Genomic DNA, 16388 nt, shown 5'->3' on the forward strand with positions numbered 1-16388 from the left:
GGAACTTTCTTTGGAAGGATGGGATAAATTCAACGTAAAGAAGGCACTGCAAATAACGCGCACACAAGCACACCTTTGAATTTTCTGCCAAGTACTAGCGCTGCAAAGCAGCTGGATGCTTGAACTATGACAACCAAATGCCATGTACTAAGACTAATTTTTTTTATATTTTTAAACTTGTTAATAGTTATATTCTGTGTATACCATATTGCTGTACAAGTATTTTAATTCATATATCTTTTTATGTTATTTGGTAGTTTTCTATTAGGTTTTGTATTTTTATGGCTGACTGCTGGACCTACATATGAATGGTATAAAGCTGAACGTCAAATATAAATAAGACTCTTTTTAAGGTTTTTAAGCTTTTATGTAATTTCATACGGTACATTATATTGTGGTACTGCGACAATAAGCAAAAAATTGCCGAGAACCGAAAATCAGCAGCCCCCGTTAGGTATGTACTGACACCAATAAACAGAAATTAGCGCATATCGGTGCAAAAAATTGCTGATTTTCATCGCTAGAAAAGCACCGAAAAAAAGGATTGCCAATAACCAAGCCCGCGAATAACAGGGGACTGCCTGTATATCAATTTATATATTCTAATATTTTTGTACAGTATATGCTATAGCAGTTTTTTCAGCATTGTAACATTTGTTGCTGAACTCCATACACTTGCATAAACTAATGTATGACAATTTCAATTTTCCTGATTATTTTTAACATAAATTGCCACAAGTTGAAATGACATTATATGTATGTCATATGTGTATGTGCAAAACAAAAACTAACAAATGGGTGAACTTGTCATTATGTTGTGTTCATCATATAAAACAGAAGTGAATAACAAACACACAGATAAGAAATACAAAATTAGAAGGAATAGATGAGACAAAAATGAGAATGCTAAGGTAATTACATTTACTGAACAAAGACTCAGAACATAAAGCAAGTTATTTGCAGTAATGTTCTAAATTTTTGTCTAATAAATATGATTATCTTACCACTTGAATTTTTCTCTGACCTATTCCCTTCTATGCATTACATATGTGTGTGTGTAATAAGCCTCTTATACACACTGAAAAATGCTAATACAAAATGTAAACACTAATGCCTCATAAATAGAGTAAAATATCAAAAAAGGTATTGGTTTCTTGTCTTAATAAAAAAAAAAGCTCAATTGAGCAAATAATGTTGTAGCTGAATTATTTCAGTAAATTAAGGATTTGCTGTAGTTTTGCAATTTTCAGCAAATACTTTCCGAATAAATTTGCCAACAAAACCCATGATCTTCACTTATCACATATCAATCAGGGGAAATGACTTTGCTGTATCTTCCCCTCAAGGAATGTGGCTCATTGCTTAATACTCAATTTGATTTTTATGAAATTCTGGCTGTCAAGCCAAGCACTTGGGCATTTTCAGCCATTCAGTGCCTTAATGCTTGAAATATATGCAACTTGGATACATAGTGACAATCCTGCGTTAAGTCTTTTAAAGCGAAACTAAATTACTTGGATGAAAAGCAAAACAAATATGGCAATAAGATAGTTGTGTTACCTACATTTTCTAGCTATTTAAAACATGCTAATTCCTGAAGCATATACATAAAAAGGAATTTACTGTACAGTATTTTGAAATAGTTTAACAAAACCATAAGTCACATATCTTAACACTCATGTAGCTTGCCCAAAGGGCTTGTTCTCAAGTTTCCATGAACACTAGAGTAAGGAAAAGTTAAGGAAATTAAGACAGCTGTATAGGATGAGACCAAACAAGGCATACAAAAGGTAGACACAAACAATTCAGCAGGAATACTGCAAAGTACTGTCCATAGCGAGCTATGCAAGGGACAATTTCTCTAATTACAGCACAGAGCCTCATCTATTCCAATTCCTCCTATCTAGAAGGGCCACTTATCCAATGGCAACCAAAGATTAGGAAAGTAACACTAAAAATTTAAAACACTTACTAGTCTCTACCTAACTTATTCAGCTATACCATTTGCAATGGTCACATGAGGTATATTCAAGCCTAACCAAACTTGTTTACGAATATATAAAACGAAAATCACATTGATGAAGTGAAGCTTTTCTTCATAATGATTACGTTTGTTTAATCACAACTCCATTAATTTCACACTTAACTATGTTTGGATTGCAAATGTTCCCAAGTTCACCAGTTACGTCTGTCAGGCAGAAGAAAGTAATCTCACTCTACATGTGCCATCTGAAACCTTAGGTATTTTGCCGTCAATAACCTCATTTCCCCTATGCCTGGAATTCTTCCTCTAGGAAGTACTAACCAATAGCTACTACTGTCTTCATAATGAGCAAATAACAAAAGTTTTTGGTCATCCTAAGAAATAAGCTCGTTTGCAGTATTTGCTTCATTCCAGTCTGTGATTTTTAATTTTTTTTTTTTACTTTCACCCTTCACTATTAATTATGATTTTTTGTGAAGGGTTTGTGAGTTACATAGTACAGCTATCTGACTAACTGATGTTTACTAGTTATTAGTTAGCATTTACGCTTACCACATTTTCCATTTTTATTCACCATACCACACTACAGTGAGGAATATATGCACTGTAGTTAGCTTTGCTTTGCCTTATTTTTCTTGAGATGATTTTTGGTGCTATTAACTTTACTTACTATGCAATCTTTTGACTTACCTTCTTACCATTAATAACTTGCTTCATCATCTCTGGTTTGGCTATTATTGTTTAAGCTCAGCTGGACCCAGCAGGCTTTTGGACAGAGAGATATTAAGTCCTTGAGAAGAACTCAAAAAATATACCCACTCCCCATGTGCAGCCTCATCAAGCAGGTAGTGTAGCATTTCTGCACCTCCATGCTGTCCATGGTGGTAGACAGTCAAATTACTTGACAGAACAACCCAGACACCCTGTTTTCATGCCTGGAAGTTTCTACAAAGGCCTCAGTGATAAGTGATTTCTTAACAGAGAGAGGTTGCACCCACTGCAAGGTTTTGCAGAAATTCAACAAGTAACTCTTACCAGGACAAATGGAATAACTTCATGATCTCAATATGGGTTTTTCTTTACTAAGCCTCACTTAACAAAGACCCAAATAACTAGTAGCCATGACCATTCCAAAGAACCCTTTGCCATTTCCTTCTTTGCTTCCATTACCAAAATGAATATGATCTCTTTGCTCTGCCTAATGAGGGCTCTCAGGTTTTACATATGGAGGAACAGACTTCTAGGGAAACCCTTTCAAACTGTTCCTGTCTGCAAGGCAAAGGAAAATGGTGGTCATAAAGAACTTAGTCTCCCACTGTGTACGGTAAATCTCACTGCCTGACATAAGTAAAACCAAGTTAGATTTTTGACTAAGACTTGCCTGAGATTCTAGATGGCAAGAAGATTACCTTCTGTCTGACAAACATAAGGGTGAACTTGGGAACATTAGGAAGACAAACATAGGCTTCAAAATGTTTGACGGTTTTGAATGGAAAACTTACTTTATAAAACAACCAATATGTTTCACAATCTCATTTAAAGCTGACAGATTTTTTGAAAAACTCCAAGTTTCTATTAAAAAAAAAAACCTGTTCTTCCTGCAGTAAGGAATAGCTTTGGCTGTATTAATACCACCACCTTTTCCTTGGATAAATCAGCCTCACCAGATTAGGGATTTTACTGCTGATTTTTATATGATGCAGCCAAGGCCATGTCCTATATACACAAAAACAACTACCAAGAATCCCTCCAGTTAAGATAGTTGCTAACTACAGGCTCTTTAATATAGTTTATATTCTATTGCTTGTCAAACATATTTCTGCGCTAGTTCTTGCAAAATTTGGTAGTTAAATGATTTCCCATCTTTCTTCAGCTTAAACTTCTTATAAATTCTATACTGTATTTGTTTGAAACATCATCAGGTTCCTATAACTTTGATTTGTTACGAAGTGTCATAAATATGTGTCTGTTTTCTTTACCCTTTTGTTTAACAAACTATTCAAAAACTAAATTCAATACTGTATACACAGCAATCAAGATGATAATGGTTATGCTTGCAGACAAGCACACACTATACATGCAAAATCCATGGACATATATTAATTCACCGCAGTACTCCTAACTGGGAAAAGTTATGTAGTGTAGAATTTTTATTGCATAAAATAACCACAAATCATTGTACTAAGATTTCTGATAATTTAGCAGTCTGTGCCTTCATAATTAATTCATATTTTTTTTTTATCATCCTCCTAAGACATTGTTACATCTTAATTTTAGGATAACTTTTCATGATCAACAACATGAAAAGTAAAATTCACCAACTGACAAACTACCCTCAGCCTTTAAATATGACATAATCATGTCTTCATTGTGAATGTCAAATGCACAAGTAATCATATCTGCTTCTCAGTCACAACCAACTCATATTCTTCTAACAGTACCTATCTACAACTGATGAGGCCACTTAGCTGAGACTATCTAAGTGCAATCCCACCACCCAAGTCACAATAATAAAGACTGGGGAACAATTAATATTACCAAAAAAAAAAGCCAAGGCATCCTTCAAAATGCTGAGCAAATGAAGAGCATTCAAAACCAAAGTTGGTCTCATTGTCAAACAGACTAAGAAATCCAAACATGCTCAGTTCACCAAGACTAACATACTCAATAACCTTCAAGTTCATCTTGCAATAATAGTGTGGTGCCCTAAAAGAACATTCTCAGACACGATTTCATCAGCTTCATAACATTATCAACCAACTAAATATTTCTTATACCTACTTGTCCAAAATACAGAACGTAAAAGATCACCAGAAACAAGAATACACCAATGTAATGCATCCTAATGTAATATAATGAACATGATAAGTCATGTCATGCATATTAAAAGGCAAAGCCAAATAAAAAAAATTTTTCTGTATGAAAGTGAATTTTTAACACATGCAAGCCCAAGACACCTGTAGCAGTGTGCCTATTTGAGAATCTGCAAACACTACAATACAGAGATGACATCAATGCAAGAGGTATCTTGAAAAGAACCACTTCATAAAAATCAACATTTACAGTCTTTTCCTACTATTTGATACTAGAAAATTATTGAGGAGTTTGATTTTTTTTAAAGTGGTTAGAAAAGCTTCAAAACCACTTCACCTCAAATATGTTTCAAACTTTCTTTAAACATTACAAGAAAATGACACTAATGGGAATAAACCAGCCCCATACTTTCACCTCAAAAATGCTCCATCTCATTTCATCTACAGAGGTGATTAAGAATATAAAAATGCCTAAAATAACTCTAATATACTGACCATGAAATACAAAATTCCTTGATCTAAAAACTGCAAGATAAAAAACCATTGCATTCAAAATTATAGTACATGACATCTAATTTATAAAAACAAAATTACCAAAATATCCACAAAGATACACTGAATGCTCACTAGCTTGTTAACAAGAGTACAAACCTCCCTACTCAGTACCAAAAATAAAGCAATTTGTTAATAGCCTTATGAAGAGTGCTGAACCTTAGAACAGAATTCACTATTCAGCATTTCTTCCATAACTTGCAAGCACTGTTTCAGTACAAGTATGATTCAAGTCAAAATAGTTAGTCAAAACAGAGCAGCTGCCAAAAGAAACATTCCAGAGTAACAGCAGCCAATCCCTTATGAACAGTTTCTGGTAATTAATGATCAACTAACAACACAACATTTACAATGTAAAATACTAACCTTGCTGAAATCTGTGCTGCTTCTTCAGCTGAGAAGGCTTCACTAGTTGCTCTTCTTCATCTATGTGTGAATATATGTCCGAGTCATCAGAAGGAGTTAGCTGCTGATCATCTGGGAAGACAGGTGAGAGTGGCTCATCTAGGTCATCACCTAAAGAACCATCTGTTGGCACCGTTTCATATATTTCTGAACTGCTTCTGGAAAGAAAGAAAAATTTCTCCTTATGTTTCATTTCCCAGTGAAAAGGAATCAAATACACAGAAGAAAACAAAAAGTTAAACACTAAATCCTAAGAGCAGTGTGATGTTTAGCACAGCACAACATTCATTATTATGTAAAAATATGTAAACTTTTATTTTTGGAATGCAGAAAGCAGCCAAATTCCAAAATTGGACATAGTTTACTGTAAAAAATTATATAAATCTTAATATAGTTGCAGATAAATAATACAGTTTCCTCTCATGTTCAACAGATATTTTTGTGCACAGTGCAATAGGAGATTGTATTACAAAAAACATTTTTAGTACAAGCCACATTACAGCCAGCCCCTGGTTAACAAGGGGGTTCCATTACTGGTCGAGAGTCGATAACCGAAAACTACCAATAACTGAAAATCGCTGATAATTATGGTAATAAATAGCATTTATGATGTCATAAGCACCAATAAACCACTTATCGGCACCGTTAACCACTTATCGCTGCCGATAAACTGCTTATCAACGCCGAAAATCACTTACCATTGCCAAAAATCTGGTTAACGACGTCATTAGCCAAACATCGTGACACTGAAACACTGTTAACTGACACCGCTGATAAGCAAGGACTGCCTGTAATCATGTACTGGTCAAGAAGACTGGAATGTCCTTACTGCAACTGCCCTGATGCTGTCCACAATACACTACTCTCATTTTGTGTGTGACAGATCAAAAGCCAGAGGGCATGTATTGGAAGAGGGAACTCACTCACTGTACAATGCATATTTTGTGTAAAAAATACTTCACAACAAGTCCAATAACCAAATACTGTTTGAACAGCCAATTTGGTACAGGACAATATAGCCGCAATCCAACTGCTGCAGCTTATTAATCGTATGTATAGGGAAGATGATTAAAAGGTGATGAGTCAATCCTCTCAAAATTTTGACATGGTACAAGTTATACCTAGTTTAATCTAGACCACTGAGCTAGCTGATTAACAGCCTCCTAGGGCTGGCCCGAAGGATTAGATATATTTTACGTGGCTGGAGAACCAGCTGGTTACCCAGCAACGGGACCTACAACTTATTGTGAATCCAACTACATTATGAGGAGAGATGAATTTCTATCACCAGAAATAAATTTAAATCTTCATTGGTGGTTTGAGAGTCGAACGCTAATAACAGCGTGCTGAAGCCGAGAGCCCACCCACCCCACCAAAGAAGAACTTTTGACATGGCAATAAAACGGTAAGATGAACACATACTGAAGCACTAACTACCAACATGAGGGGTAGAGTATGATACCCAGGACAGCCATGCATCACAAGACTGCCACAAATTAAAATCCATGAGTTAGATTGATCTGATTGATGATTGGTAACAAATGACCTAATATGACAAACCCCAAATAGAGAATGCATCCAAATGTTTATGAATGATATCTCTCAAATAAATGTAAATTATTCTGAGTGGCATACCCAAGCTCTTTCTCATAAAATGTCAGTAAGCTCAAAATTGTTTAAAATATATACAATGAGAGATTAAGCACCTCATAATATTTCACTCTCAATTCCAATAAATTGTCTAACACACCAGAGGTGGCTCTTATATTCACCTAATAAAGCTAAAAAGATTGTGTTCATTACAATTCATTTCTTCCAATGATCTGAGTGGAAAAGTCTTGAAGAAAGAGTGGAATTCTCCAGTTAGTTGCAGAGGATGTATAACCATCTAAAATAGACAAAGTTCCCCACCACAGATTTAGTAGGTAAAACTGGGCTAGTAAAAGGAGGGACTGTTAAGTCTCAAGCACTTTGGGATTGCGTTCATTCAACAAAATCAGGGGTAAAGGAGAGCCAATAGATGATGAATTCTTTCAGTAGGTTACATTTTCTGCTAAGGCAATAATCTCACCAACAAGCTCTGACAAGACCAGCTAGATTGAAAACAGATTTCATGGTCAAATACAGTCAAGAAGATTCAAGGAGTGATTAGGGCGGCCATGCCAGAGTCATCAAAACCATCTAGGAGGCTTCACATTGGTCCTTGAAACAGACTAACCAAAATGCCTTGCCAGATCCAAAATGTCCTAGTGGCCCTCAAATCCAGATTCCAATGGGTGAAGATGCCAGAAAGATCTTTTCTGGATCCCTAATTAGATACAGATAATTTCTTCAGTATACAGGTACATTATAAATCTTCAGTTATTGGAAAAAAAGAGACATTGAATGCAGTATTCCTTGCCCCCACAACATCAGTCAGCTTGGTAGATCCTGGAGAGGCTGGCAGCACATCTACACACTATCAAGGTTTACAGAAGAATGAATTTTAGTAGTGTATCTGCAAGGATCCAGGAGTTGGCTAAACATGATGGTGTAATTTTCTTTAAAACGCTTTGCCTCATGTACTTAAATACATTCTACATGGTTTAAGGCTATGATTTATATGTTTGTATTATCAAATGATAATATGGAAACTGCCCCTGCTCACTGTTCTAAGGTATAATTAAAGATTACAAATTTCTACTTACTTGCCCATGACTTTCAGGTGACTGTAAGGTCTTGTGTGCTCTTTTCCTCCAATGCTCACTACTACTGTTCTTGTCTCAGTACTAATGAATTCCAAATGGTAAATTTTTAAGCATTGTAATTTCACTTTTTAAATGGAATGCCAAGGAACTTCAAAATTAAAAGGGGAATTTTTTTCATGGAGCCTAGAACTAGATTACAGAGGGGATGCCACCAATATTTTTTGTCCTTCACAGTTTTATGTAATGTGTAATGTCAGCAATTCTGTTAATAATATAATGTTCTATTTACAACGGAATCATAAATTTGAACAGCAGTTGTGGGTACAAATTAAATATTTGCCTAGGCTAAAAATTGCTCTTACCCTTCTGCTGACTGGGATCTTGGGGGAAGGCTTCGTCTTGGAGTTGGTAGTGTTATGCTTCGGTGGTAATGAGGTGGGCGTTCCAAAGTCCCCTCTCCAGAATCATCCAACCCTGACGGATCTTCCATGTTAAATGCCTGCTCTATTTCAGGCTTCTTGTCCCACACCTCTTTGAAGAAGGGGGTATAAAATGCAGCTGTTGATGAAAGGAAAAATTTAATTAGCAACAAACTATCCGGTCCTTATTAAATTAAGTAAACATTTTAATGTTAGGATAACTTTTTTTTATTAAGGTAAGCACACAATTACAGTTTATGTATTACTAATGCTTGAGCAAATAATAAAACATTTTTATAAAGTTAGTGACTGTGTTAACTTAGCTTATCAGATAACACACCACACATAATACATATGACATTGGGTGTATTACACATTTAGACTTGGTATACAAAATTTTTGTTACTCTCCTAACACATTTTCTTTGTTAGGTTTGATTTTATTAATATTTTTGCCTACCTTTGTCTATCATCAGTTAAAATACACACACAGCACTAGCCCCATCTGTCATTTTACATGTCAAAAATAGAATGTAAACCTGCTCCTCAATTACTGACATAATCAAGTTTCAAAGAACTCAACATTAACCTAAGAGAAAATCAGCATTATTCTTGAATTCAGAGTGGCCTACGACTGTGTCTGGGAGTTTGCTTTACGCTACCCTACTAAAGCCTTTTTCATTAACATTCTACATAAATCACAACATTTTAAAGATTTTTTTTTTTAGCTAGCTCTTCAATAACGATCCCTACCAATTAAGCCTATGCTTGCCTGACACTGCTTTAACAAACCCTAACGAATTTTTTGCTGTCTGTGCAAGGACTCTTATCTAGCTACAGATATCCTTTTCTTATGCTTAAAAGCCTTAAACTGTCATATTCACATACCTTTTACGTAAACCTCTGCATATTCAATTGCAACTTATAACCAAAGAAGCATATGCAAGTACACAAGCATGGACATATAAATGAAATCATAAGTAAGGACTTCAATCAAATGTTTATTATATTTTTTATTGTATTAGTTTCTTTCTTTTCTGAGTACACCAAACAATTACAATATATTTCATCCATTAATACATATTACTGATATCTGTCTATTATTGTACATAAAAAATATATGAAAAAAAATAAGGAAAAGGCAAAACCTATGGATTTTCTTGGACCTGGTTTATAATTGATAAGCAGAAACAGTCATAATCTAGCCACTGGGGGGTAAGCTGCCTAACTTGGTGCCGTCCTAAGTCTCGTAAATAGAGAGGTTAGTGACAGGAAGGGCATCCACTGTAAAAACCTAAATGCCAGAACCATGGTTAATTAATCCAGATTCAGAGAATGCCAGGCGACTCGTTGAAGGACACCAGAGGGCCTCGCCTGACCTCCCTCCGATAAATAGGGGCACACAAAGTAACATTGTGGCTGAAGAAGCAAGTCCATGATTAGAATTGGGACACTAAATGGGGTAGTATGACATAGAGTAGAGAGGTGGCAGAGATGATGAATATGAGGAGAGTTGACATCTTGTGTGCAAGAAAACAAGATGGAGAGGGAATAAGGCTGGAAAGGAGGAGGATGTAAGCTCCTGTACAGTGGAGCAGACGAATGGTAGAAGTGGAGGAGGCACACAAACAGGAACTGAAGGGAAAAGTGGTAGAAGTCAAAAGAAGTGGTAGTCGGATAATGAAGGTTAACAATGTTATCAGAAGAAGTCCTAAATGATATAGCGCTTATGCCCACAAGCTGATGTGATGAGGAGAGGAAGTTAATGTTTGTGGGAGTTGGATGATATTACCACATCAATCTCAGAGGGAAGAGAAAGAACAGGGTGGAGACTTGAATGGGACATAGGTACAGATAGAAGAGTGATTTCAAGAATCCATGGAGGACTAGGAATGGGGATAGGAACGGGAAGCTGAATGCACCATAGACTTTGTAGTGGCATTTGATATGGCACTAATTAATACATTCTTTATGTAGAAGAAAGATTATATGACATATAGAGTGGTAAGAGAGAGTCAAATTGATTTTCTGGCTCTGTAGGAGACAACACCTTTGGGAAGTAAAGGATTGCAAAGTGATATATGGGAGAGAATGTTGGCCAACAAATATAAGCTGGTGGTTGCGGACCTTTCAATTCGAAAAGGGACAAAGGAAAGAGGAAAAGTAACCCTAAGATCAAATGGTGGGAGCTAGAAAAGGCAGAAAATGTGGAGTTGAGATCTAGGTTTAAGGAGAATGTTCTGAGAGAAATAAAGTTGGAAGATGATAAATGATTGGTGGGAGTTTAACAGCAATGTGATCCTAAGGTATGGGGAGGAAATTTTAGGTAAACATCAGGCAAAGGTCCCCAAAAAGATAAAGAAAGCTGGTGGTGGAATAAAGACACACAAGACAAGATCAAGAAAAAGCAAGAATCCCAAAAGAACTATGATAAACACAAACGGAAAAAATTAGCAAAATCAAAAAGAAGCAAAGAAAGTTGCAAAACAACAAGTTGCCAGGAGCCAAGGCTGCTGCTTTAATGATTTGTATGAGAATGTTGACACACCGGAGGGCCAGAAACATCCACAGGATAGCCAAAGCTAGAGACAAAGCAACAAAAGACTCACACACATTAAACTAAATTAAAGATGGAAATGGTAAGGTTCTAATAAAAGAGGAGGAAATTAAAAATAGATGGAGAGTATTTTGAAAATCTTCTAAATGAAGAAAAATCCCAGGAATATCATTGAGGATGGAGTAGCAAATGAAAGAGAAGTTCCAGGATTAGTTTGAGAGAAGTGAGAAGGGCACTAAGTAAAATGAAAGAAAGGTAAAGCAGTGGGACCAGATGGAACACCAGTTGAGGTGTGGAGGTGCTTAGAGAGGAGGGAATTGACATCTTGTGGGACTTGTTCTGTAAGATCTACCAGCAGAGAAGATCCCTGACGCCTGGAGAAACAGCCTGCTAGTCCCCATTTACAAAGAAAAGGACATCCAAGATTGTGCCAACTATCGGGGCATAAAGCTGATGCACATACCATGAAAATCTATGAAAGAATAATAGAGGCAAGGCTAAGGGCTGGAAACATCTATAAGTGACGAACAGTTTTGGGTTCATGCCAGCAGAAAAGGGACAAAATAGATGCCATCTTTGTAATTCACGATGGGTAAATGGAAAATATAGAGAAAAAGGAAAGGAATTACATCTTTGTATTTATAGATCTTGAGAAAGCATATGGATCGAGTGCCTAGCAAGAAGTGTGAGGTACATGAGGGAAAAGGTGTCTCAGAAAATATGTGAGGATTGTAAATGATATGTATAGAGAAGCAACAAACACAGAGTAAGAAGCTCAGTGGGAACAACAGACAAGTTTGAGGTGAAAGTGGGACTTCACCAAGGTTCTGCCATGAGTCCCTATATTTTGATATGGTAATGGATGCAGAGTGTCTGGAGTGAAAGATCAGGTGCCTTGGAGTGTACTCTTTGCAGATGACATAGTGCTAGTGACCACCAGTAAGGAAGAAGCAGACAGGAAATTGGAGTTGTGAGGAAGTGCTTTGGAGGACAGAGGCCTAAAGATAAGCAGAGCAAAACGGAATATATGTGGATGAATGGAGAGACCAAGAGGAAGCATCAACTTAGAGCAGGCAGTAAAAAAGAGCTACATCCTTGTAAGTACAGGGTCGTGTCACTGATTGTGGAGGGATGGGAGAGGAAGTGAATCACAGAATACAATCAGCTTGGTGCAATGGAGGAAACATCAGGTGTGTTATGTGACAAAAGATTTAATGTAAAGATGAAGGGAAAATGTACAAGAGCACTGTCAGACCTAAGTTGATGTATATGTTGTGAAACATGGCCCCTGAAGAAAGCACAAGAGAGAAAGATGGAAGTGGAGAAATGAGAATGCTGGGCAGCTGGATGTGCGGAGGACAAGAAGAGACAGGATAAGGGAATGACTTCAAGAGGGACGTGGAAAAGTTGGCAGAAATATCAAAGAAACTGCAACAGAGACGATTACAAATGGTTTGAGACATGTTATGAGAAGAGAGGAGTTCTGTGTTGTAAAAGAACCATGAATATAAAGTGCCTGGAACAAGGAGGAGAGGTAGACCAAGAATGAGATGGAGAGAAGCACAATGCTGAGGACATGGAGAAGAACGTGAGTGAGGTAACAACTGCATGATCAAGTAGAAGATGAGAGAAGACTAATAATAAAACAGCGACCCCCATATAAAGATGGGAAAAGCTGAAGATAAAGAAGAAGAAGAATATGAACAGTCACATTTTTGTGGAGAGGAGTTAAATCAACAGAGTATTGCCCATAGACTCGTACAACACTAACTGATTTCAAAATGTTTGGGGTTTTATTATTTTGCAGATGACTTCATCACTGAGTCTCAAGGATAAACTTGCATAATATCCCTGATGGCATTAGAATTCGAGGACTGATGCTGCAGCTTAGTATAACCGAATGTTATATATTGTTTATATACTTCAATACCTAAAGAGACTACGTTAATGCCTCACCAGTAACCCCAAATGCACGATGAAACTTTTGTAAACACATTATCCAGTAAGTGTAAGTTCCAATTTAGCCAGGGGATGTATTTATATAATGTCTTTTTTTACTGAATTTGCTTCATCATGTGCATATACATACCCATACAATATGGCTGAACTTACACTTTTGCTTATCATGTAGTTTTTGTTACTCTTTTCATATCCATAAATATCAGGCTATTATAAAAATACAAATCCCCAGTGTTAAATACATTATTATTGTACTGGTTCACTGCATCAATAATGAATATGCTATGAGAGATAAAATGTACATATAAAACTTACATTTTTGCTGGCAGGTGGCAGTGGAGGTCATGAAATGCGCTTGCAGTCTGTCTGCAATGGCAATACCTTCAGTTATAAGTTGCTGAGAGATGTCAGAACCAAAAATGCAGAAGCACTACTTAGTTTGAGTTACTGCCAAAATCTGAAAAAAAGAGACAATATAGCATATATATGGTGTCCACAGGAGTTTATTTTCATGCATGCACTATACTTAAAGAAACAATATCTTCTAAGTTCTTGCAGAGTGCAAATTTAAAGTCAATATTATTTCTTTATTTATGGTTGAATTTTTCCTTACCACTGAATGAGGTACTCCATGCCTAATGAAATAATGATTTCTAAAATTCTTAGATTACAAAAATAAAGTCAACATTTCTTGATGCACAGTTTTCCCATAATAAACTGAATGCTCTTACCTGTGTATAGGAAGATTGGGAATGTTAGCAGAAAAAGCCCTGAGTGTGGCCAAAGAAGCCTAAGCTTGGAGTACACTAATAGAACCCATGCACCAAGTCTTCTCGAAAGGCATTGGCACCATGGTAAGATGATACGGGATAACCTCCACACGACGTTTGCAGTCATCTAGAAATGCATTGGATTAAGTTTATCATGAGTTCTGCAAGAAGATTTATCTGTTAACACTCTATTATTCTGAAAAACAAATTTCTCATGTATAATATGCATAAAAGAGATCTTTTTGCATTTTCAAAATAACCACCAGTTAATATCTCAAGATATGATGCAATCCAATCATTTATAATGCAGGAGATGAAGAACCAGAGACAACTTTCCTTCTGAACAATCACAGAATAGGGAAAGGCATGAAGAAACCAAAGACAACCTTCCCTTTCTGAACAATCACCAAGATAGTTACTGTTCTCTTTCTGACTGAAACTTCCTCCTGCACCCATATATTTCAGATAGCCCTCAGACTACAAAGAATACCTCTAAACTACTTATCTCAGCACACTTATGCCCTACAATGAAGCACCTTATGAATCAATGTAGCTCTTCAACTGTATCCAGGCTGTCACTAGTAGAAGAGCAAGTCCATATTCTACCTATTCAGGGCTGCAAGGTTCAGCTACTCCACACCTGAAAATATAAATTAACAGTGTATAAACTTTCATCATGCTTGACTGGCAGAGAACAACCAGTGCTGCAGAGAGTCTAAAGAAATATAAAGACCAATGCTTCTATACTTAATGCTTCAAATAAAGCATAAAAGAACTGCATTTGATTATGCAAAATGTGAAAAGGTACTACATGAGAAAGATGTGAAGACAATAAATAACAAGCTGAATATATCCAGTCCCCAGCATAGTTGAGCAAATATGGAATTTAGTGGTGTAATGAGTATAGAGCTGTCCCCAGTGAAAAGGATACCTTAAGAATACATACTTAAGTAAACCTGCCAGTTTTGCAAGAAGAATATCTCTGGCAAACATGCCACAGTATATAATCACTGCAGAGGCTGGGCTATTAGCTATTTGTTACCATATCACAGATGATACAAACTATAATTAGGAACTCACCTAGAAATGTTTGTAGGAGATGGATTGTTCTCCTGTCACCACACACAACTGCGACTAAGTAAAGGACCAAGTACATTTTCCACTGAATAATGGATTCCACATAATATACATGATTATTCTGAAATGGAAGATTTTAGGATGTACAAGCATTAAATGCATTAATTAAAATAAAGTACACCAATTTATTATATTCAAGGTACAGAATCATTAAACTTCATAATGCTGTGCCTACAGACCAACACAAGAGTTTGGCATTAGTACAGTATATATAAAAAATCCTTTTGAGAAGTTAATTTTTCAAACATTAGAAACCTAAAAATCACAAAAGACAAGCATTTATACAACACCTACCTTATATCTGGCTGAGAGTCTCATGCGGTACTGACGCAACTATAGATGTTAAGAGACAGATTTCCGATGTTGAATGCTTCTGTGATGAGTGACCTCAAAGCCTTTGTCACAAGATTAGCATCAACTCCACGTGCCTCGCGACCACCCACACTCAATACCCGACATCCAGAAGGCTGCACTGCAAGCTGCCAGGGGGACTGTGTTTAGGATAACATTAGGATTAGCTTGTGTGTTTATATATTTCATACTCTACTGTGATACTTTTAGATGCAACATGACATCTCTAGCATACATGACAAGCATAAAACAAAAAGATCATTTTCAAACTAATAAAACAGCACGAAGGCATATCATAGTACCTGTACATGTAGTGTACACAAAATTTCCACAAAATAAAAAAATATGCACGCTTTACATTGAGCTGTTAATTTGGCAAAACCTGAACAGCTAAGGTGCACAAGCAAAGCACTGTCTTAACTTAATAACACAAGCACCAGCTTTGAAAAGCATCCTACCTGTCAGCCAGATTTGCCCTTCGTCATGTAACTGTTGTGCAGCATTATGGTCTAAATCAGGTCCAGAGCAAATGGGACGCGGTGATTGGGCGTTGGGGTGGATTCTCTCTTTCTAAATTGGGTTAGTATGGATTTTTCTAAAGATTCTCTAACATACTCTAATGATGTCATTACTATATGCACAAATAACACCTGCAAATACAAAATAAAATTCATTAAACATTACATACTCAGTATGTTCGTTCCACTTAAAATATTTACCAGCGACTAAAATATTTGAAACATTAATCCCTATAC

The 16388-nt window shown here is 36.3% G+C and overlaps 1 protein-coding gene across 1 annotated transcript in view; it reads right to left on the reverse strand.

Moving 5' to 3' along the window:
* Positions 1 to 16388, reverse strand: part of RhoGAPp190 (Rho GTPase-activating protein 190) — a 218402-nt gene that overhangs the window by 99952 nt on the left and 102062 nt on the right. Inside the window, 14 exon segments of the mRNA XM_067107727.1 lie at positions 5716 to 5912; positions 8804 to 8999; positions 13691 to 13837; positions 14114 to 14187; positions 14189 to 14241; positions 14244 to 14282; positions 15235 to 15278; positions 15281 to 15336; positions 15568 to 15731; positions 15734 to 15773; positions 16092 to 16107; positions 16110 to 16157; positions 16160 to 16257; positions 16259 to 16283. Coding sequence (XP_066963828.1) covers positions 5716 to 5912; positions 8804 to 8999; positions 13691 to 13837; positions 14114 to 14187; positions 14189 to 14241; positions 14244 to 14282; positions 15235 to 15278; positions 15281 to 15336; positions 15568 to 15731; positions 15734 to 15773; positions 16092 to 16107; positions 16110 to 16157; positions 16160 to 16257; positions 16259 to 16283 — 1197 coding nt within the window.

Source organism: Macrobrachium rosenbergii, chromosome 8, assembly GCF_040412425.1.
Source record: "Macrobrachium rosenbergii isolate ZJJX-2024 chromosome 8, ASM4041242v1, whole genome shotgun sequence".
NCBI lineage: Eukaryota > Metazoa > Arthropoda > Malacostraca > Decapoda > Palaemonidae > Macrobrachium > Macrobrachium rosenbergii.